The sequence below is a fragment of the Hemiscyllium ocellatum genome, chromosome 12 (assembly GCF_020745735.1).
Source record: "Hemiscyllium ocellatum isolate sHemOce1 chromosome 12, sHemOce1.pat.X.cur, whole genome shotgun sequence".
NCBI lineage: Eukaryota > Metazoa > Chordata > Chondrichthyes > Orectolobiformes > Hemiscylliidae > Hemiscyllium > Hemiscyllium ocellatum.
The window spans coordinates 27463478-27486858 of NC_083412.1; the positions used below are offsets into that span (position 1 = coordinate 27463478).

General features: G+C 41.4%; 1 protein-coding gene across 5 annotated transcripts in view; it reads right to left on the reverse strand.

Annotated features, from left to right (window-relative positions):
• Nucleotides 1-23381, reverse strand: part of reps2 (RALBP1 associated Eps domain containing 2) — a 196472-nt gene that overhangs the window by 55643 nt on the left and 117448 nt on the right. For all 5 annotated transcript variants that reach the window (XM_060832954.1, XM_060832955.1, XM_060832953.1 and 2 more), the window contains 3 exons: nt 21683-21831; nt 18529-18635; nt 1204-1291 (listed from right to left, as the gene is read on the reverse strand). In XM_060832954.1, coding sequence (XP_060688937.1) covers nt 1204-1291; nt 18529-18635; nt 21683-21831 — 344 coding nt within the window. The remainder of the gene's footprint in view (nt 1-1203; nt 1292-18528; nt 18636-21682; nt 21832-23381) is intronic.

The following is a 23381-nucleotide window of genomic DNA, read 5'->3' on the forward strand; positions in this document are numbered from 1 at the left end:
TTTATCTGTTTTGTGATTAAAAGTAATAACTTTCTGTTCAGTCTGCCCGATCTGTAAATTATGTCGCCAACTATTATATTCCACTGTCAGATTCGATCATAAATGCCACATTTATTTTTGTTCTGATGTTATCTACCCAAGTTGAAGAAAAAAGACTGTGGGAAGGAGAAATGGACATTGGCGCACTACCTTAGTAAAGTTTGTATTTTTGGGGACGTGGGAGAGAGTCAGAGATGTACAGCACAGAAACAAACCCTTCGGTCCAACTCATCCATGCTGACCAGATATCCTAAACTAATCTAGTCCCATTTGTCAGCACTTGGCCCAAATCCCTCTAAACCTTTGCTGCTCACATTCCCATCCAGATGCCTTTTAAAATATTGGTATTGCACCAGCCTTCTCTACTTTCGTTGGCAGCTCAATCCATTCAAGCACCACCCTCTTTGTGAAGAAGTTGCCCCTTACGTCCCTTTTAAGTCTTTCCCCTCTCACCCTAACGCTGTGCCCTCTCGAGCTGGACTCCCCCATCCCAACAAAAAGACTATGTCTATTTATCCTAGCCATGTCCCTCACCATTTTATGAGCCTCTATAAGATCACCCCTCAGCCTCTGATGCTCCAGAGAAAACAGCCCCAGCCTATTCAGGCCCTCCCTAGCGCTCAAATCCTCTGATCCTGGCAACGTCCTTGTAAATCTTTTCCGAACCCTTTCTTGTCTTGACTTAAAAAAAAGTAGCCCAATATATCTCACTCAGCTTCATAAATTAATTTTGGGAGATCACTTTCAATCCAGAGCTCTGTCAATTCGGAGCATGGGTCAAGACAGTAAAGGTACCCAAATTGTGGCACTTCTAAAAGTTCAAGCCAGCCACACAGCTCTTTACAAATATAATGCAAACACCATGAGGTTAAACTAATGCAGAATCCCAACCTCAGACTGCTCGTTGTTATTTCTCTTATATTCACTAATTGATTGACCAGCAAGTTACCATTTGGAACTTTGGCTGGCAAAGACTCTTAACCCCTTTGATCACAGAATGCATCTACAAGCACATGACTATTCTTAAGATACGTATTGCTTGCTCCCCACCCCAGCTGAAGAATAAGATGAAGCCAATGTGAACTGTTCAAAATGCGGCAGTCCATCTCCACAATGGACAGAACTCTAAGAAAATCAGACAGTTTACAGGGAGACAATTTCTACCTGGTTTCTCATTGTGGAAGTGATGCTCTGGCTGCTGGAGGGTACTTGCAGACAATTTAGGAGGCACTGATTCAGCTATAACATTCTCCTGTTCAGAAAAAAAAACGGTAAATCCAGTCACAAATAGTACTGTTTTGATAACGTTTTATACATACAGAAATCTCATGCTGCTAGAAATATGCCCTGTAATTTTGAAACAGAACTGGTAGCAACTTCATGGATATTTTCCCAGATGACCACTCCTGGCGTCTTGTGGTATTTACCACCTCTGCCAGTATGTGGCACTGGGTAAGGGTTGTTGCCACCAATTGTCCTTTATCTTGAACCTGTCTAGTGATTAGCAACAGAAGGTGAATTTAAATCCAGCAGCTTCTGTGGTGAAATTTGAACTTGCATCTGACTATAAGTCCCAGGCCTCTGGATTCCAAGTCCACTCATATAACCACTGTGCTATCCCTCCCTGCATTTAGTTGCAGGAGTTGAGGCACCACTACTTTCAAATAAAACAATAAATTTTATTCAGAAATTTGAAATAATTCAAGAACACCTCGTAGATTTCCAGCTTAAATACCTATTGCATGAAATAAAGAGTTAGAAGCACAAATCAGACCGAAGTACATGATGCATTATAAATTTTAAAAGTTCAAGCAGCAAACTGGGCACAGTTGGGAGCTAAATATTCCAGATTTTAGCCTCTTTTGAAAGGACTGAGCAAGTGAGAAAGAAGAGGAACAGAAATTAGGAGCAGGAATAGGCCATTCAGCCCTTCAAATCTGCTCTGCCATTCAACATGATCCTGGCTGATCCTCTATCTCATTGTTATATTCCCAATTTCTCCCCACACCCTTGATGCCTTTAAAACTCTAACAATGCATATCTCTTTCTTGAGTATATTCAGTGACTTGGCCTTCTGTGGTAGAGAATTCCACAGGATCGTGACCCATTGAGTGAAGAACGTTTTCCTCATCTCATCCCTAAATTGTCTATTCCTTATCCTACCACTGTGTCCCTGGTTGAGACTGGGAAGACATCCTCTCTGTATCTAGTCTGTTCAGCTCTGAAAGAATTTTACACATTTCAGTTGGATTGAGTTCATCCTTTGAACAATAATGAATACACACCAAGTTGAACCAATCTCTCCCCATAGGGCAGCCCTGCCATCCCCAACATTGGCCTAGTGAACCTTCCCTGTACTCCCCAGTTAGAAGGTATATCCTTTCTTTGTTAGTGGGAACTAAAACTGCACACAATACTTCATGTGCAGTCTCAGCAAGGCCCTGTATAATAACAGTAAGGCATCTCTACTTCTGAACTCAACAGTTCTAGTCAAGGAGGCACTCAGTGAAGCTTGTGCAGGGAATAAAAAGGTTAAGGCTCCATTAGAGGAGTTTTCAAGAAAGGAAGACTATAGAGAAACAGACAGATAATTTAAGGAATAACTGGACTTGCATCATATGGAACACTATTTCCAGCTAACCTTTGATGTTAGCAAAAAGGAAAGCAGACTCAAAGTTCAAAAGGTCTAAGCAGGATTGATTTCGAGAAGTAGTTCTCTGATCAAAGAAGATCAATGTAGATTAGAATGGACAGGTCAATAAATTGAAAGGAAACTGCGGAGGTTGTTTGCAAGATGAACTGAATGGTTTTGTTCCTTTGTCTATATATGGTAGTCACATAATGAACTATTCAATTGAATCCAGTTTATGAACAGGCTATTATTAGGAAAAAAGTATGAAAAATGAGGTTCAATACAACTGGTTAAAAAGAAAACTGACTGTTCCTCTTGCTGCAATTACAGCGTGGATGGCAGTGAAATCCCAGTGAAGACTTTGAAAAGACCTTGATAGACAGCATGAATTAGACAGCCTGTATGTTTCTTTAAAGGTGACCTGAAGATTACAACCCGTCCTCCATCATATCCAGTGTAGATGTCCACATCCATACAATAACATGACACTGAGTTGCTTCAGAATGCAATTCACACGACCATGTCAAAACCAACTGAGGACTTTGTATTCATTACTCACGGAATCCAGCTCCCTTCAATTAACTATATTTGTAAAGAAACCGGCATTTATGCTTCCAAAATGCTTCTCAAACATAAGACCCAAATTGCAAACACTATTAAAAATTAATTCCTCCACTCAAGAATGTGACACAGCCTTGTCGGAGTGCCAGTTCACAGCCCATCTCCAACACAGCCTCCAACGAGTTCATCTTGACAGAGACTGCCAATGGAACCTGCAACCACTGTAGAAAAGTCCAACTGTCCACACACACACACACACACACACACACACACACACACAAATTCCTACAGCAAGAGTTGTTTTTATAGTGTAAAGGAACTCAGGCCAAACCAAATTCAAGGGAAAAGGTCAATCGTAGAGCACTGGCCTTTGGCTCCAAATGAAACCAGTTAATACAACAGCTACCAGGTGTCATTTCCAGAGGTGGTGAGCCTATACATTTCACTGAGCCATCGGGGAGTGCTCTGCATGTGTTCTTAAGCTTGCGGCCCAGTTCTTGAATCAGCCAGGGCAAGTTTAGTGTCAAAACAATTCACAGCATTTGAGCTGGACGAAGCTGTTTTCATAGTTCCCCACTGTTTAAGAAAGGGCACAGCAAGAGAAAGGGTCATGGTGCAACTAAAAAAAAAATGTTGTTTCACTTTTCAGCTTCCCCTTGCATGTATATCTTGTACAAGTGTGCCATAGAGCAAAGCTTTTGGACAGAGACATTTAGTGGGGGGGGGGAAATGGAAAGAAAACACTTGTCAAAGCAGCAGAGCATTATTGTGTTTGTACAATTACCACAAGTGTGATGGATTGTCATGCTCTCTTGGAGGTTAAATGGTCTTCGATCTTAGATTAAACCTTTTGAAGGTAAGCCAGGAAACAATGGAAGTTTTGTTCAAGAAGCCAAACTTTGGTACAACTTTTTCTTGTTTAAAGTTTTCCAAACCCAATGCATAAATTTATCTGCTACCAGAGTTCTTATCCATTTCAATGGTAGTTTAAGAGGAGGGTTTTGTAATTCTTGTTGACTAAGGGGCAAAGAAAGAGAGAGGAAATAGTGCTATTTAAACAGGCATTGGAATGTCATCCAAAGTATCTCAGCCTATCTACAATGAGACAACAAGGTGTACACATCAAACTGAAACCTCATTGTCAGAAGGGCACCTCTAAAACTACATTCTTGAAAGTACCATTGACCTGAATCTTGCTCGATTCTGGATAGCTCCCAGAATAGCTAAATTCAGATGATTTATTTTGCATAATCCCTGTAGAAAACATTGATAAGTGGTTTAGTGCAATGTTGGAATATAACTTGAAAGTATACAATGACTTTGAACTTAAATCGAATGTCAATGAAGATTCCGAAACTTGAAAGAAAACTGGTGCAAGCAAAATAAATCAAAGGCAAAACCCTATTTTTTGAGAAACTTCAGCTTCCCGTAAGTTTAGTTCTTCATTACGTAGTTTGCACAGAACTTGATGGGCAAGTTATCAAGCCAGCATTTAGCTCCTTATGTGCTCGGGGAAATAGCTTGCAGCCTACTTAATCTGCACCCTGGTTCTGGATTAGTGGTGCTGGAGGAGCTTCTCATTGGTCTTATTAATTATCTGAGGGATAACAGTTCTCCTTTTACATGAGTTCCTCACTGAAACTCAAGTGGATTTATAATGGCAATGAACAGATCTCTGTGCTTGTAACATCTTACCAAGAATCGGACAAACTTATTTGTGAAGGATTAATTCAGGAAACCTTAGGGAGAGGAGTTTCCTTTGAGTGGCCTAGATTTGAGTAAGTTACGAGATGTTTGAGTAAGGTTTACTTCCCCAGGCGAAAGGCAGGTTGTACAGTAAGTCGGCGAAGTTTGCTTCTGTCTCTCTGTCATCCTCGTAAAACACCCGACAACTGCAAGGTGCAGTGCTAACATTGCGCAATACTTCAGTGGGAGTCAGGAGGACCACTTTGTTGCTGTCCTTGTTAAAAAACAGTTAGGTGTTCAACAAAATTTGCAAACTAGAATCACATGAACAATCTGTAATTAAACTGGTGTCTTCCACTTGGTGAATCATTCAATACCAGAGCGAGGATTGAAATGCAACTGTATGCAAATGTTTGTCCTATGTTGCCGCAGTCCGACAGGCCCTTCGGTTTCCCAAACTAAACCACACATGATCTCTATCACGAGGCATGTCCAGGGTTGCTGTTCATAGCTTCAGGCTTGCTCCAGTTGATATTTGTGCAATTTTGTTGTCATCTATCAACTTCAGATCCTTGTTCTCTATTCAAGAGTTGAGATTCAATTACTTAATTCGGTGAAGTGTTGGCACTGACACGACCGATGGCCAACTGGCCATTTTATTCACAAAAGCAAGGCCACACTACTGGATGTAAAAAGTGAGGTCTGCAGATGCTGGAGATCACAGCTGAAAATGTGTTGCTGGTTAAAGCGCAGCAGGTCAGGCAGCATCCAAGGAACAGGAAATTCGATGTTTCGGGCAAAAGCCCTTCATCAGGAATGAGGAAAATGTGTCCAGCAGGCTAAGATAAAAGGTAGGGAGGAGGGACTTGGGGGAGGGGCGATGGAGATGTGATAGGTGGAAGGAGGTCAAGGTGAGGGTGATAGGCCGGAGTGGGGTGGGGGCGGAGAGGTCAGGAAGAAGATTGCAGGTTAGGAGGGCAGTGCTGAGTTTGAAGAAATCGACTGAGACAAGGTGGGGGGAGGGGAAATGAGGAAACTGGAGAAATTGGAGTTCATCCCTTGTGGTTGGAGGGTTCCCAGGCGGAAGATGAGGTGCTCTTCCTCCAACCGTCGTGTTGTTATGTTCTGGCGATGGAGGAGTCCAAGGACCTGCATGTCTTCGGTGGAGTGGGAGGGAGAGTTCAAGTGTTGAGCCACGGGATGGTTGGGTTGGTTGGTCCGGGTGTCCCAGAGGTGTTCCCTGAAGCGTTCCGCAAGTAGACGTCTCCCCAATATAGAGGAGGCCACATCGGGTGCAGCGGATGCAATAGATGATGTGTGTGGAGGTGCAGGTGAATTTGTGGCGGATATGGAAGGATCCCTTGGGGCCTTGGAGAGAGGTAAGGGAGGAGGTGTGGACGCAAGTTTTGCATTTCCTGCGGATGCAGGGGAAGGTGCCGGGAGTGGAGGTTGGGTTGGTGAGGGGTGTGGACCTGACGAGGGAGTCCTGATGGGAGTGGTCTTTGCGGAACGCTGATAGGGGAGGGGAGGGAAATATATCCCTGGTGGTGGGGTCCGTTTGGAGTTGGCGGACACGACGGCGGATGATACGCTGTATACGGAGGTTGGTGGGGTGATAGGTGAGAACCAGTGGGGTTCTGTCTTGGTGGCGGTTGGAGGGGCGGGGCTCAAGGGCGGAGGAGCGGGAAGTGGAGGAGATGCGGTGGAGGGCATCGTCGATCACGTCTGGGGGGATTCTGCGGTCCTTGAAGAAGGAGGCCATCTGGGCTGTACGGTATTGGAACTGGTCCTCCTGGGAGCAGATGCGGCAGAGACGAAGGAATTGGGAATATGGGATGAAGTTTTTACAGGGGGCAGGGTGGGAGGAGGTGTAGTCCAGGTAGCTGTGGGAGTCAGTCGGTTTATAGTAAATGTCTGTGTTGAGTCGGTCGCCCGAGATAGAAATGGAAAGGTCTCGGAAGGGGAGGGAGGAGTCTGAGACAGTCCAGGTGAATTTGAGGTCGGGATGGAAGGTATTGGTAAAGTTGGTGAACTGTTTGACCTCCTTGTGGGAGCACGAGGGAGCGCCGAGATGAACTGTTCAACCTCCTTGTGGCACTGTCCTCAATGAACTTGCTCAGTTATTTTAACTGAAGGCCTCAAAAGAACTCCCAAATATAGGCTCGCTATTATGGAATCGGTGTAGCAAGGATTTAGACCTAATGTAAGAGGATGTGAACTGTGTGGATAAGTTGCCCATCTCTTAATTTTCTTGTACTCTGAAATGCAAAGGTGGGACAAAGAATTCAAAAGGCCACCAATGAATTAACAGGAAAACCTTTGTCCTCATCCACTGACCTGCTAATGCCTTCTCGAAGCTTTCTTGACTTCCTACAGTGTTATGCTTAAAAATGCTATCTCCACACCAGAGTATTAAGGGTAAGTTGGACATAGCAATTGGAAATTGAAGGGGAAAACCATGATAAACCAGCAGAGTGTATAAACAGCCTGCCTTGATAGAAGGTAATTGTGTTGAGCTTGGCTCAGGAACAGAGTATTGTGCTGAAACACAAAGACGATTGGACGTGTTTCTTTAGAAGGGAATGCTTAGGAAAGGTACTCAGTTTCAGAACAGTTTTAATGCTGGAGATTTTTTCCAGTTTGGGGGATGGTTTCATCATCAAGATGGAACTTGTAAGGTTGGTGTATGCAAACTGAGACAGAGCTCAGTGCCACTCAGGAGTCCTGCATGGCCAGAAGGCAGTAACACTTGCCTGTTGAACATGTCAAAAGTAAATTAAACTCATAGATACATTCATTAGTTTGCATATATCTAAAGTAAATTAAGCTAATTAATTTGCTCTCGATATCAAAGTGCCACCATCTTCTTGTATTCATTTTGATCAGAACTTAAACAAGCCATTCAGCATAGTCAGCCTAACAATTCCCTTCCCCCTAGGATAGTGAAGACGACATTTGGTGTGCTTTCCTTTATTGGTCACAGCATTGAGTGTAAGAGTTGGGAGGTAATGTTACGGCTATATGGGACGTTGGTTAGGCCACTTTTGGAATATCACGTACAATTCTGGGCTCTTTCCTATCGGAAAGATATTGTGACACAGTGGTTAGCATTGCTGCCTCATAGCGCCAGAGACCCGGGCTCAATTCCCGCCTCAGGCGACTGCCTATGTGGAGTTGCACATTCTCCCAGTGTCTGCGTGGGTTTCCTCCAGGTCCTCTAGTTTCCTTCCACAGTCCAAAAATGTGCAGGTTAGGTGAATTGGCCGTGCTAAATTGCCCGTAGTGTTAGGTGAAGGGGTAAATGTAGGGGAATGGGTCTGGGTGGGTTGCGCTTCGACGGGTCAGTGTGAACTTGTTGGGCCGAAGGGCCTGTTTCCACACTAAGTAATCTAAGTAAGAAACTTCAAAGGGTTCAGAAATGATTTACAAGGATGTTGCCAGGGTTGGAAGATTTGAGCTATAAAGGAGAGGCTGAATAGGCTGGGACTGTTTTCCCTGAAGCATCGGAGGCTGAGGGGTGACCTTATAGAGATTTATAAAATCATGAACGGTATGGATAAGATAAATAGACAAAGTCGTTTCCCTGGAGTGGTGGAGTCCAAAACGAGAGGGCATAGGTTTAGGGTGAGAGGGGAAAAATGTAAAAAGGGACCTAAGGGGCAAGTTTTTCATGCAGAGAGTGGTGCGTGTATGAAATAAGCTGCCAGAGGAAGTGGTGGAGGCTGGTACAATTACAACATTTAAAAGGCATCTGGATGAGCATAGGAATAGGAAGGGTTTGGAGGGAATGGGTTGGATGCTGGCAAATGGGACTAGATTAGGTTGGGATATCTGATTGCCTTGGATGAATTAGACCAAAGGGTCTGTTTATGTGCTGTACATCTCTGTGACTCTATGACTACCTAAATGGTGGAAAAGGCCTTTCAGTACAAAAGAAAGATAATTGCAGAATTCTGCTACATCTACTGCAATTTATCATTGACTAACTTCTGGTTCGGGGACAGGTTTTCCCATAGATAAGAAAGGGTTGAATTTTCTAAATTGCAGTTGAATGATTTTTGAGAGGGAGACACATAGCATCTATTCTACCATAGTCTGGAGTACCTTTGCTTACCCAGTCTTCCACTCTTCACCTTACTGATAACGCAACCTGGCTCTTCAGGACACTTCCCGTGTAGCCAGAGAAGTGGAAATGCTCATCACTTGTGATGTTCACACCATCTGCAAAGCTAAGATGCACAGTACCTCCGAGGATACAAGCCAGAAATTGACTCGGAGTGTGGTGTATAGCCATTATCATTGAGGACACGACCCAGAAAGTTCACTCCCAGCCTCATGGACAGGGACCTGGAGATCTTAGTAGGCAGGGTGATGGAGAGGAAGGGTGGGTTTAATCCAGCTGACTGCCACAGTAGACCACACCAACAGAAAGAGCCAGCATGGACCTAGATAGGGGCCTGGGTTGGTACAGTTTGCCAGGATGAAAGGAATGTCCTGCGGAGCAGAAGTTAGTTCAAAGATCTTGTGCGTTCCACAAGGATAGATGTTTACCATTTTCTCTCTGCTATCTCACACTCGAGGGCCACCACTCACTAACTCTCATCAATGCTCATAAGCTACAGCTATTATTACCACTCAACTCTCACCCACCTCAACTCCCTCAAAACTGTTAACATTTCCTGCACCCAGTGCTGCCTCGTCACTCAACTGGAGATACCTCTCTACCCCTCCCACTCTTACATCATTATTAACTGCTCTTCTATCTATTTCAATGACACTCCACCCCTCCCTTTCTCTCACTGCAGAAAATGTAGACCTAATTCCAGATCGATGTCTTCACAACTCACTGACTGCTTTAACCATAGTCCCTGGACTGGTTGGTCCAATCCCTCAACTGCAAGGACAGGGATGCCCTCACTCTGATAGAATCAAGCACTGCCTGGGCTGGAATTAGCCAAGACCCTTGACAAAGCATCACAAAACCCTTAACTTACCATAGTCCTCCCCACTGATTGCTGGTCCCCTTTCAAGCATGGTCATTTGCTTGAAACAAGCAGTCTCTGTTTGCATAAACTGCATGTATGAAGTGGGCACAACATGAAGCCATACATTAACATGTCCGGACAGTTGACTTCAGTACTCTTCCCCCACTGCTCATCTAATGACAAGCTGCCTGTCTCTCTCACTCTGCCCTGAAATTCATAGTAAGCCAGAGATGCTGGTAATAATCAGAGTTAACACAAAGTGAATGAGTGCTAAGAAAGCAAGGCACGAGCCACAAGATGTATCTCATGAATCTGCTTGGGATGCACAAAAGGAAACAAATCCTGGTAGACTGTTGGGCCAAAGGGTCTGTTTCCATATTCAATGAGTTTATACAAGTCCTAGGTATCTCTGCTTCAAAAAGTAAAATGTTGAAGGGCTGATGTGGTGTGAGAGCAGCTATGAGAGTATGGTGAGGCTGATGGTTTGCCCATGCTGACTGCCTTGGATAAAGGTTGAAGAGGCTGGTACCAATGAAGTGTGCAGTGACAGAGGCTGGACAATGATTGGGGCAAACAAGGGCAGAGATGCAGTTCCAGGTACCTGGCCCAACTTGCAGGTTGGGAATTGGTGCTGCCTAGTTCCTTTAGGGAGGAGAGCAGAGAAACGTGTAAAAATAAGGAGAGCTGGATGAAGAACCAGATGCAACTGCATGGAGATTAAGTAGTCACCACTTAGTGAGACTCTGAAGTCATTATGAAAAAGCATAAACGGAGAAAAAAAGGGAAAAAAGATTTATTTACATCACAATTCGGATTTTTGTCCATTCTCTTCAGTACCTACGCCAAGCAAAGGTAGAAAGTAGAAGTATCATCTGACTAGAACTTTGCAAACTGCCCGAGGGATCCAGACAGTGCACCCCTATAAAAAGCAGGTGGAAGATTCATGGTTAACATCCAGACGCTGCATCTCACCCATAACAAGCTAACCAATGCTGCCTCCACAAGCCTCCAGTTATCCAGCTCTGGCAGAAAAGTCAAACACACAGTGTTGCATAATCACTCATTCTGACATCTCATATCCTAATTTTAGAATGACATTCTCAAAAAAGTGACTTGCATCAGCTTGGCAACATAGCACTTGTTCAACTGGGTAAGATTTCTTCTGACCTCGCTCCTCAACTTAGGAGCCATTTCGATAAAATGCCTATGTATAAGAAGGCGTAGCTGTCAAAAAGCAGTCTCTTTGCTGCACATTGTACTGCATCATCATTAAGCCCTGCAAAATCATGACAATAACATCTCCCAGAGCTATGAAAGGCAAAAAAGCAACATAACAGAGAAATCTTATCCAATTTTCTTATTCTGGAGGTCAACAATAAAGTATTTTCCAATGACTACTGGTGAATTGCACGGTTCTTGCTGGTTTGATCCACACTGTATTTTTAAACTCGCCATGACGAATTGTGCTTGAATTTTTCGGACAGTATGAAACTTCTTAGTGACTGTGGAACAAGGTACTTGCAATATACTGTCTTTTCTCATCATAAATCTGTCTCATCACTTCTCACTTTCAGCAGTTGAAGGACCCTATTCATGTGGTTTTCAGCCAATTCATAATATATCTGCAGCTGCATTATTCAGACTCCTCATGGCTTCTTAAACTAGTATTTCTGATGTAGCTTTCTCATCTATACAAAAAAAAATTAAATTTAACGTTCAAGCATTTTCCCTTTATTCAACAATAAATTGTATTTATACTGAGTCTTTAATGTATTAAAGTATCCCAACTTTTACAAAAGCACAATCAAAAGAGTTGACACAAAGTCACACAAGGAGATACGAGGATAGGTGAACGAAAGATTAGAGCGAAGTTCACTTGCAATTTGTTAGCTCAATACAAAAATTTGACTTGCTTTGAGGGCCCCATTAGATTCAATTTTCTCTCCAGGAAGGTGGGAATGGGATCACGTCAGACCTGTTGACTCAGTGTTAGAGGCCAAAGGCTGGTGTGTGTTGATGCAAGGTGGTTAGAAAACCCAGCTCTCTTCGCGTCAGGTCGTGACACTTGAACACAGCTCATCTGCCTCGTAACTACATTTGCATCCATTTGTGACTTTTTCACTGTAGGTTAACACCCTCAGAACAGCCATTGTACAAAGGTGACCTCTTTGAATTGGATTTCCCACCTGTGTGAACAATACCCTGCCTGCTGGCAAGATTTTGATTGTTTGACTTCATAATTCTGCAAAAATCTGGTCTTAGTCAAAGGATAGGTTTTAAAGGGAGTGTTTAAGAGAGGAGAGAGAGGTAATGAGTTCTAAGGAGGAAATTCATGAGTTGAGGGCCTTGGTAACTGAAAACATAGTTGCCAAAAATAGGACGATTAAAATTGGAGATACTCCAGAATTGGGGAAAGAGGGATTTTGGAGGGCTGTAGAACTGATGCAAGTAGCGGGGGAATGAGATAATAGAGGGGCTTGAAAACATAGGTGAGAATATTGAAAATCAAGGGTGTCTGATCAGCTTCATGTTTGGTTCCATTGACAACACTGCATTATTAAATCTCTTTTTTTTAGAAATATTAACCATTACTTGACGTCTTTTTAAAGAAATCTGAAATTCGGAAGTTATCAAAACAGTCAGGGTGGATAATTTTTAACCATTTGCTCTGTCACTACTGTTTGCCCTCCCTATTCTTTCTTGGCATCCCATTCTAAACTCCATTGATCCATCCTTCAAAAGGCTACATTCACACAGGATTCCATTTAGCAACCAAATTTCTCTTTTGCACCTGTAATTGTGGCTGCATTTCAAAAGCCATTTATTACACAAATAATTCTCAAGAAATTTCAGAACCATAAAGTGGTAAGTAACTCACAATTAGAGGGAAACTATTATAACTAATTATGATAAATTGTATTGCTGCAAAAACATATTTCAGAATAAATTGTAAACATCAGGAAATGGCAAGAATAAATAATTTGCAAACATTAAGAGAAACAAAGTATTTACCCACAGACATCTGTCCACTAAATTTCTCAGTAGTGTATAATTCAGACTCGAAACCAGGACCAGTGGAAATTGGCCATTCCCTTTGGCTATGTTGCCAATAAATGTTGAAAAAGATGGTGCTGGAAAAGCACAGCTGGTGAGGCAGCATCCAAAAAGCAGGAGAGTTGACGTTTCGGGAATAACATTCCTGATAAACGGCTTATGCCTGAAATATTAGCTCTCCTGCTCTTTGGATGGTGCCTGACCTGCTGTGCCTTTCCAATGCCATCTTTTTAGACCCTGCTCTCCAGCATCCACAGTCCTCATTCTCTCCTACATTGCCAATAAAGACTATAAAGCAGCTAGTCCTGAAACACATTGTCTTTGAGCTTGGAATTTTTTTTTGAGGGACATTAGATTAGATTATTTACAGTGTGGAACAGGCCCTTCGGCCCAACAAGTCCACACCGACCCTCCGAAGAACAACCCACCCGGACCCATTCCCCTACATTTACCCCTTCACCTAACACTACAGGCATTTTAGCATGGCCAATTCACTTAACCTGCACATTTTTGGACTGTGGGAGGAAACCAGAGCACCTGGAGGAAACCCACGCAAACTCCACAGAAACAGTTGCCGGAGTCAGGAATTGAACCCAGGTCTCTGGCACTGTGAGGCAACAATGCTAACCACTGTGCCACCGTGCTGCCCACTCAGACAGACATTGTTCTGAATTATTCTAATCACTGGATATCTGAAAGGTATTTGTGAGCAACTTCAACTTCCAGATAATGAACTATTTGGATACTTTGCTTTGTAGGTTATTTCCCAAGCAGAGAACTTAGTAGTGCAAAATGCTTATTTTCCTCCTTCACATCCCATTTGGGATCTCTTTCCTTTAGTTACATCCCCCAACCCAAAAATTACCAGATTATCACAGCCTACCCTGGCCATGCCAACTCAAAAGTTCAACTCGGCTCATGTCATGTACCAACCTTTTGTAAATAGAAGAGTTTGAACTTCTGATAATTATCCAATCTTACCTGAAAGCCACAACTGAATCTGCCTCGGTCACATTCTCAGACAGTCCATTCCAGACCCTAGCCAATCGCCGCATTTAAAAAAAAAATTTCCTCCTAACGCCTCTTGTGTTTTGCTAATCATCTTAAATTGATGTCCTATAGTTTTCAATTCTACAATTCCTCTCTATCTGCTCTTCTCCAGGCTCCATGTGGTTTTGAATACTTCTATCAAATCTCTTCACAAGCATCTACTTCCACCAATTTTTCCAGAGTAAAGGGAATGTCTCATTCTGCGAACCATTCTTGTCCAACTTTTCTGCAGCCTCCCAAAAACCTTCCTTAAATGTCATGCTCAGAATTGGACACAATAGTTGATGCTGATCCATCACTTCATAAATTCATCATCACCTCCTTGCTTTTTGGACTATTTTCCTTGGTTTATAATGTTTTTGATTCAATGTGCCTTGCTAACCACTTTCTCAATCTGATCTGCCTCTTTTCATATCTGGGCTACATATACTCCAAGGTCCCCTGTTCCTGAACTTCCCTTTAGTATTGTATAATTTATTTATCTTGCCTTTGTCATTCTTCCGACCAATATCTATCACTTCACACCTCCCTGCATTAAGTTTTATCTGTCATATGCTAAATGATACCACCAGCCTGTCAAGGTCATCTTCATATTGATTGCTATCCTCCCCATTCAGGAGGTGTCAGAATCCTGTGCAATCCACAAATTTGACATTGTGCCCTATACACCCATGTCTATGTCAAGAACAGCAGGAATTTTTTACTCTGCTCCATGGTGAAAATGATTTGAGGCTAAGAATCCAAAATCCGTCTGTCCAGAAACTAAGATTCAATTCTCACATATTCACTTGAACAAAATACTGACTTATTTTTCAAATACCAGAATAATGTAGATAGCTGCTGGTTCTTCCTGATGCGAGAAACCAGTTATCCTGTTTAAAAACTAAAGAACTGCGGATCTGGAAATCGGAATCAAAAACTGAAATTGCTGGAGAAACTCAGCAGGTGTGGTGTCATCTGTGGTAAGAAAGCAGGAATCCACATTTCAGGTCACAGAACTCTAAACATTAATTCAGTTTTTTTTTTGTTAGTTATCGGTTTTGCTGCTTTGTTCGAATGTGTGTGTCAGTCTAACTCCCAAACTGAGTCAGTAAATCTGAACAATCCTTGATGCCACCTGACCTAGATGTCCAAAAATCCAGGAAAATCCATAATGCAGGATGGTCTAACTACTGAGGCTGCTTCCCAATTTGTCTGTGCATTCCTCCAGATGGGAAGCAAAAACAAAACAAAAACATTTACCACTACTATACTGTTTCCTGCCACATAGAAAACTTTGTATCCATAGTCCATTTTCTCCATGGGCTTCAAATTTGCTAACAAGCCTATGGTGTGGCATTTTATCAAACACTTGGCTGGTTCATGTACATGACCCTCACCAGCCCTTTGTCAGCTCATCAAAAAACTCAAACAAAAATAACTTTCCTGTTGAAATCCAAGCTGGCTAATATTAACTCATCCACATTTGTCCAAGTGGATGTCGATATTATCCCAGATAATCATTTCTGAAAGTTTAATCACCAATGATGTTAAACTCACCATTCTAAATTCATCCCCAAACTCTCAATTGAACATGAATTTGCAATTCTCCAGTTCTCCGGCAATATCCATGTGTTAAAGAGGTTTGGATGACTATGAATTGTGCCACCCATTCCTCCTTCAATATCTTCACCTGCATTAGATTCAATCCTGGTGACTGCTACACTAAGTGATCTCTCTTCTTTATTAATATTGAGTTCATCCAATATCTCAACTCGCTCTTCTTTCACTAAAACTTGGAAAGCATCTTCTTCCTCGGTAAAAAACAATGCAGATTGCTAATTCAGTGCCTCAATCAATCATTCTCCTGCCTACTACCATGAATCCGCTTTTGGGTCCTTTAATTGGCCCGACTCCTTTTATTATTTATATGATTAGAGAAGACTTCTGGAAGTTCATTGTGAACTGGATTTAAAAAGAACTATCACATTGAATATCTTCATGCATATCGCTTCTTTCCATAGCGTCATAATGGGCAAGGTCAGTTAAGACACCGATATTTTGGCACATTTTTCTCTTTGCAGCTGTCATTTGTCTTAAGGTTTTCCACAGAGGGTGTCCAACTTTATGATTAGTGACAGAAATCTGTTCAGCCTTAGCGCAACTGAGATTTAAGACAAAGTCATCCAAAGTCCTCATCAGAGAGTTGCTCCACATGAACAATGCCACATTAGCAATCTATACTGAAGAACACTTGCCACAGCAAATGTATCAACTCCCTGGTGCATATAAAGACTTTAGTCTGACCATCACTTCCAGTGGAAGATAGCACCATCTGTCAGTATTGACAGCGTGATGCTGAAGGTTGTTTGGTAACTTCACACATCTGTCATTCACGATCTGTCGCTACACACCAAAGATGGCGACTGGCCATTGGTTCACACCTCCTTGAGTGTTTATACTTCTGACAGAAGAACACCCACAAAATATGAAGATGGCAAACAGTGATACTGACAGTTGGAAGACAGTCTGATGGTGAGACTTCTGGAGGCTGACCGTCTGGAAGGCCATTTGAAGAGAAGAGCAGAAATGAAAAGCCCAGCTGGCTAGGAGGCCCAGAGAAACCTAGAGGCCTGAGAATCCTGAACATTCCTCTCTCTTTCTGTTTAGCATCTGTAGCAGAGATACCCAGGCCAGGAAATAATTAACACAGATCAATGTGGCACAAACCATCATATTACAACTCAGAACGCAGCTATGAATTTGGCTGAATGGAAGGACGATTTCTATAGGCGGAAATATTTGTCTTCAGAGAAACGTTCAGCTTAATTCTAGATGTTTTATTATAAATAAAGAACAGAACATACATTTTCTGAATACACCTGCTGGGAATATAAAATATTAGAAATGCAAAATATGTAATATCAATCCAAATCCTGATACACCACAGTAGGTAATAAATGTTCATTCCTTAGTGTGTCAACTAAAATGTTTTTTAAAAAAATAAATTAAGCACTGTCACTTCAATTATTTTTTATCAGAATAAATATTTCATAAATTGGCAGCAACAAGGTTTGTTTGGAACTTCGTTTCATTTTGAATCGCTATTTCACTGCGCACAACAGTTCTGGCTATTGTTCACTACTAGTAGCTTGCAGTCTTGCTCTGCAAGCCTTCAGGGAAAAAGGCTAATTACGCAGAAGTTGGTTCATTCCAGATTCTGACTATAATGTTAATGAGGAAACTACAGGTAAATAGGAGCATTTGGTCTAGAGAAAGATTTGACGTAATTGTCAATTACATTTTTTTTAAAAAATGGACTCCAGTTGATTCAAAGCGAAGTTAGTTGCTATGAAGTTAGTTGGAATTCAAGTAAAATGAAGCAAAACACTGTCTGTTGCTCGAGCGTTCTTTTCTTTTGACATTCCTTCGTACACTCTCATAATGCAGACTCATTTATTTCAATTCCCGAGTCCTCTATTGAAGCATAAGCTGACTCCATGCATGGTTTTAAGATTACAAAAGCCAACTTCAAAAGCAGGGGCAACTGTTACAGATGATTTAAACCACTATTTCCATAAAGTTTCAGGTTAAAGGCCACATATAGCTTAGTTTAATCCAGTCAAGCAGCCCAGATGAGATGAAAGGAAGGAGACATTTTCCTTCTAGGAATATAAACAGGTTAAGCAAGTGTGCAGTAAGGTGGCATGTAGAATATAAGGTTAATCACTTTGGTCCTATGCATAAGCAGATTGGTTTTTTTTTAAAATAAAAGGGAAAAACCTGAAGATCGACGTTCAGAGACATTTGCTTGTCCTCGTACAAGGAACACAGAAAATCAACATGTAGGTTCAAATGAGCAATTAGAAACGCATAAAGCATGTTGGTCTTTATTACAGGATGACTGGATGACAAGAATAAAGACGACTTGCTACAATTATGCAGGACTTTGGCGAGACTATATCTGGAATACTGTGTATAACTTTGGTCTTCATATTTAAAGAAGGATATATGCTCATTGAAGGTGGTTCTTCGAAGGTTCGCCAAAACAGTAGCTGGAGTGAGAAGATTGTCCTGTGATGTGCAGTTCTAGTGAATGGGGAAAATATTCTCTGGAGTTCAAGTGAATAAGGTGTGATTCCACTGAAACATACAAGATTCTGAAGGGGTTTGACAAGGTAGATGCTAGAGATTGTCTGCAGTGATCATCTAGCCTAAAACACAGGGCCATAATCACAAGATCATTCAGGACACTGGTAAACTGCAGGAACTTTTAAAAACATCCCATTAAACTAAATCCCATCCAGATTCCCCTCGACTCATCATTCTTGTACAGCACATTTCTAAAGGGTTAGAAAGGAGTGGTGACAATGAGCAGTTAGGTGTCCAGCATGATAATTAAGAGTTAGAACTCAAACAACTGAAGCAAATTTGCACACTTTCTTCTCCTACCAAAGTTATTGAGAATATTTTCATATTATTACAATGACAACTGTCTATGAATTGACTGACATGACATGTTAATCATTGCTCCTGTCTCACCTCACTGTGATTCCAGTTCATCCATTGCTGTTGCCCTGCTAGAGACTCAACAGCCGAGTTACCATGGGAACCCAATAGTACAACTTCATGCGTCAACTGTGGAAACGCTGCAACAGAAATTTTGCTTTTCTAAGTTAGGTTACGGCATCATGGCTGCACACTCAAGTGATTAAAAATGTACTTCTGGTCACCAAGTTGCAAAATCAAATTTCAGAACACACAATAAAAATTATAGATGTTTTTGCAGTTCCCCATTTATAGAAACTAATTTTAAATTACTCACTGATGTTGAAGTAGAAGGTTGAAGTGAGATTGCAATCAGTCTGCTGTCTGAATTCTACAAAAGTTGCCTCGCCCACCTTACAGTACAACTTCAGGCCAATGTGATCACTTTTGTTTTAAAAATTGCTGGGGTGGCATATTGATTTCCTGGCGTTAGGCATCAGACCAACTCTCATACAGCGCATGAGAAGGTGTAAAATGTGTCCTGTTTCCTAACATTAATGGTTTAAAAAGATTAACTGTGTCAAACAAATATTTCAGTTGTTCTTTTTACCTCATGAAGGTATTGAAATAGCTTGCACTGCATTTGGAACCTTGGATTTTTTTTTATTTATCATGGGACACGGGTATTGTCAGCAGGCCAGCATTTACAGATTACAGAAAAATGTATATGTTGTGGCCTCAACTTCCAATTTTCTTTATTGCTGGACTCCCTCATCAATAAAAAGAAATCGAGCTCTGCTTTGAATAAATTCAATTATCCCATTCCAATGCTTTCTGGAGAAAAGGAATTTCACATACTAATGACCCTCTTGACAGAAAAAAATTCATCATTATCATAAAAGGGATTTTTAAACAGTGTCTTCTAATTGTAGCCTTCCTCAGAAGAGGAAACATCCTAGAGGATGACTCTCACGCCAACTCCACTTTCCCTTTCAAATTAATTGAATGGCAGTAGATTGGGAAAAGGGGGTGTGCAATGAGATCTGGGTGCCCATGTACATGAGTTGTTGAAAGCATGCAAGGTGGTGATGAAGGCAAATGGTACATTGGCCCGCATAGTAAGTGGATTGGAGTACCGGAGCAGGGATGTCTTGCTGCAACAGTACAGGGCCTTAGTGGAGACCACATCTGGAGTGTCGTGTGCAGTTTTAGTCTTCATACCTGAAGAAAGGTGCTCTGGCTATGGAGTGAGTGCAACAAATGATTTACCTCTCTGATTGCAGGGATGGTAGGACTGACATCTGAAAGAAGTCTGGATCAGTTGGGACTACATTCACTGGAGTTTAGAAGAATGGGAGCGTTATGGGGTTCTTATAGAATCAAAATTCTAAAACGGCTAGTCAAGGATGTTCCTGATCACTGGGGTCTCCGCAACCAGGAATCACTGTGTAAGGATACAAGACAGACCACATCAAACTAAGGTGAGGAGAAGTTTCATCACCCAGAGAGGAGTGTGCCTGTGAAATCCACTATCACAGAATGTGACTGAGATCAAAATGTTTTCAAAGGAGTTAGATATAGTTCTTACATATGATGGGATCAAAGAGTATGGGGTGAAAGCAGGAACAGGGTGCAGAGTTCGATGATCAGCCATGATTGCATCCAAAGATGAAGCAGGTGGAAAGGGCTAAAGGCCCACACCTGCTCCCATTTGCTCCATTTCTGCTAACTAGAGACTCTTACTCTCTTCATATTTCCAGCTCCCTTTCTCTAAGAGTCAGAGTGTAATTATGAGCTCACACCTAGCAAGATTTTTCTTTATGTCCAGCTGCTTTAGGCTGGCTAGATAACACCACAACCAACAAGATCAGTTAATGAGAAACAAACAGGATTTTTAGACTGTGCCTTTATGTGCACTGGGCTGTGTGCATCCAATTTTCTCCTTCCTTGAATGAATTGATTTAGTACTTGCATAAAAATCTGTCGATACAGTCAGTCTTGTTATTTCTTCAAGGCAGTATAATTTGTACTTGATACTGGGAACTGATGGGTGACAGACCATGAATGAAATATAAAAGAGGGATGGAAACAAAGGAAAAAATATTGAAATGGGAATTGTGAGGGGACAAGTGAAAACAAAAACACAAATGTAGAAAGAAGGAAAAAAAAGAGAAATAAAAGGTAGAGAAGAAAGAAAACCATAATTGATGTTTTCATCTGCTCTTTTAAGAAAACAGATGTGCATGGAGTGAGTTTATCATTTGTGAGTTAGAGAGAGTGTGCATAAGCGTGAGGGTGAGTATGTGTCAGGAGGGAAGGTGGGTAAGGGATATTTGTTAAGGTGGAAAACAATTGCTGCACTTCCCTCAGTTTTCCTCAAGGACCAAGATTGTACAATCGTTCAATAGTTGTCAAGGAACTCAGCAAAGTGACTATATTTCTAAGTGTTGATTGGTATGGCATTAACATCCCAGCCACCCAAAACGCACATACTGAATCCAGTGAAGGGCAGAACTCAAGAGTGCGAATCCTGGCTTTCTTTCCCATCTGGAAGCACTAAAAGGCCACAGTTCCTCCTTGCTACTGCCTCACAACTCCAGGAACTCTAATGGGAATAAATGATTATTACACACAGCCCTGTTGTCTCTATAGTGATGTTCAGAGTTTTGGCAATTAATTTTACATTGACAAGAAGGCTCCTGCAAATGGTTTGAATGGATTTTCTTGGATCACAAAAGTTGAGAAATATATTGACCTTCCCCATTGTATTATGAAATGTGGAAAATACAAAATTTCACTTGAAACAATCACCACTCCATTTTATTGCTTAGAATTAGCAGATACTGTGGTAAAGTTCATCCCATTATAACTCTGTCACCCAACAGTTCCCACTATCAAGCTTCACAAATTATACTGCCTTCAAGAAATAACAAGACTGACTGTATCGACAGATTTGTATGCCAGCAACAAGTCAATTCTTTCAAGGAAGGAGAAAATTGGATGCGCACAGCCCAGTGCTAGGCCCTTGTGCTCAATTTTGTACTATTTTCAAAGTTTTAATTTATTCCATCCTCTTACATTATTAAGAAGTGCCCAATTTGGCACAAGCTAGTTGAAACATCAGGGCTGCAGTGTTGGGGACCTAGAAATATCCTTCAAGTGTAACATCGTTCTGGGAGTATGGGATCATCGCTGAGATTCTGCTTACCTTCACTCCTCTGTAGATATTCAGGCATCAGTGTCTCTGGAAGCATGGCCGGCAAGGAATAACCATTCTTCCTAGCTACGACAAGGTGAAAGGCAGCACAGAACTCGAACAATGTCAATGCTCCATCACAATCCACATCAGAGAGCTCCCTACAGGGATAAGGGCTGTTAACATCCAAAGCCTTCACTCATATCAGCAACATGCAAATCCTCAGAGGACATGAGTAGGATTTCAACATTAAACTCAAACAAAAATTTATTTTCCTCTCAATTCTCTCAAATTTTGTTCCTTAAAAATTCAATATGGTTTTTTATGGAACATAATGTGCATTTTACAGGACCCGTTCCAGATAAAAGGAAATTTAAAACATTTCTCCCCTGAAACTCTAATTCACTCATAGTCAGAAATCGTGGGGAGATGTTGAACAGGAATATGTATGAATTAAGATTTAAGAGTCAGCCAAGTAGGATAGTCTCCCAGATTAAACAGGAATACAATGGACATTGGCTCATCTCCAACAGAAAATGGATGGTATCTAGAAGAATAAGGTAAACAAGGAAACCTTTATTTCTATACCAAAGAAAAGACAGCTTTCAATCCTACAAGGTTCAATACAGAACCATTGCAATTATTTCAGCATACTACTATCATTAATAAAATCTGGAACAGGTTTTGCTGTACAATTGAAGAAAAAATTAAAATAAAAAGTTCCCTCAATGTTCTTTTATTTCAGTTCTACTGTGATCCAATATGTTTATCACAGTATTTTGGGCTAGTACAGTAGGCCATTCACCCATCAAATCTGCGCTTTCAGGTTAGTCTCACTCCACTCCCTTTCCTGCAAATCCCTGCTTTTTAAAAAATCATCTGCAAGTATTCTTACAATTTCCTTTTAAAAGCTGCTAGTAAATCTGGATCCATCATCAGAGGCGATGCATTCCACGTGTTACATTGAAACATCTGAAATTGATCCTTGGGTTTTGCTATTTCGGCACTTGTTTCTTGCTTGGTAAACAACAGTTTAACAAAACACATTTCTCTATCTCTTGGTCAATTTTGCATTTGGGCTGCCCTTGGGTTTCTAAATCTCAAATCACCTCAATTTTACTGACAAGCCTCATAGACCTTCTTGATAATTGTTGTAACTCACACTCGGAAATGTTCAAGACAAACTCAATTTTCAAAATCACGCTCCATTCAAAAGAGTAAATTTAACTTAAATGCAAGAAAACGTGTAGAAACTATGTAAAATGACTAGAACAGATGATGATTCATATCTAATCTTATTTTAGATATTTTACTCTAAGTTCTGTTTTCTTTGTTTTTGCTTTTAAGTGATCGGACTTTAAACCAACTTATTAAATTGGTTCTGGAATTTCACAATGATGGAGAGCTTTTCTATTGTGGTGAAAATTGAGAAACAGCGAGCTCCAAAACAAAGCACTGCAGTTGTTATTTTCAGAGGGGCATTATGGTGTTGTGTCAGGATTCACACACATGCAGTACCCAAAAGCAGGTGGCCATTTAAATCAGCTGCCTGTGCTCCTGATAGATTTTGGTTTTCAGGGAGTGTGAAGCCCAACATGTGTAGAGTGGACCTGGTAAGAGCAAGTCTGGTCCTTGTGCATATGTTTGCATAGTTAGGGTATTTCCTTGGAGAGGCAAGATGCTCTTTGGAAAGGTTAGAAGCAGACGTTGG